Raw genomic sequence first — 850 nt, 5'->3', positions numbered from 1 at the left:
CCCCCTTGTTTCTTCCAGGTACCGTGAGGCCCCGCAGATTTTTAACGCCCCCCCCCGTGTATTTCCACCCTAACGTCCCCCCCAGCCCCGGCGGTGGAGTCCCTCCGTACTTTCTCCCAGCTCCACTCCCCACGGGGGGGGGACAACGACAACCGGCCCCCCCCGGGTTCCTCCATGTCCCGGAGACCCCCGGTCCCGTGGGAGGAAGAAGAATGCCTGGAGTATTACGGGATGGTTTCCCTCCATCGTCTTTTCGAGGTGGTGGGGGCCCAGCTGACCCCCAGCGACGTGGCCGTCCTCTCTTTCCTCCTGGACGAAGCCCACCCGGGGTCGCACCCCCTGGACCCGGCCTTGTGGGGGGGGGAGGGCACCCCTTCCCCTCTCCTGGAAAACTGGAACCGGCGCCGGCGTCGCCGTCGGCTTTCTTCCGGCAACTGGGAAGAAGAAGAACAGCAACAGCGAGCGCGACCGCGGAACGGCGTGGAACTCTTGCTGGAGTTGGAACGGCGAGGGTTGTGCGACGAAGGAAATTTCCGGCATCTTCTCCAGCTCCTTCGCGTCCTCACCCGCCACGATCTCCTGCACTGCGTCACCCTCAAACGGCCCCGCACCGGTAAACACCCCCCCCCCACCCCCAATTCCTGCCGCCGGTCGTCCCGCCGCTACCGGCAATACGTTGATTTTTGCGGGGGGGTTGGGGTTTTTTTTTTTTTTTTTTTTTTTTTCATTTTTTCTGGCAGTTTCGCCCGAAAGATTCACCTGCGGCCCGGCCGTGGTGGGCAGCTGCCTGAACGCTGCCGCTGCCCAGCCCCGCCAGGAGCAGTGGGAGACGGGTAGGTGCCGTGGGGCA

General features: G+C 64.0%; 1 protein-coding gene across 1 annotated transcript; it reads left to right on the top strand.

Annotated features, from left to right (window-relative positions):
* Positions 1-59: 59 nt before the first annotated feature.
* LOC104838380 (DNA-binding death effector domain-containing protein 2-like) lies at positions 60-833 on the top strand (the record flags this gene model as incomplete). The annotated part of the gene is made up of 2 exons (XM_010578094.1): positions 60-613; positions 741-833. Coding segments are annotated over exons 1-2 (532 nt in total), but the record flags the coding sequence as incomplete, so codon positions are not given.
* Positions 834-850: the final 17 nt, after the last annotated feature.

Source organism: Haliaeetus leucocephalus, unplaced genomic scaffold (genome assembly GCF_000737465.1).
Source record: "Haliaeetus leucocephalus isolate CR32 unplaced genomic scaffold, Haliaeetus_leucocephalus-4.0 Scaffold603, whole genome shotgun sequence".
In the NCBI taxonomy this organism is placed as follows: domain Eukaryota; kingdom Metazoa; phylum Chordata; class Aves; order Accipitriformes; family Accipitridae; genus Haliaeetus; species Haliaeetus leucocephalus.
This window is presented reverse-complemented; position numbering and strand designations above follow the sequence as displayed.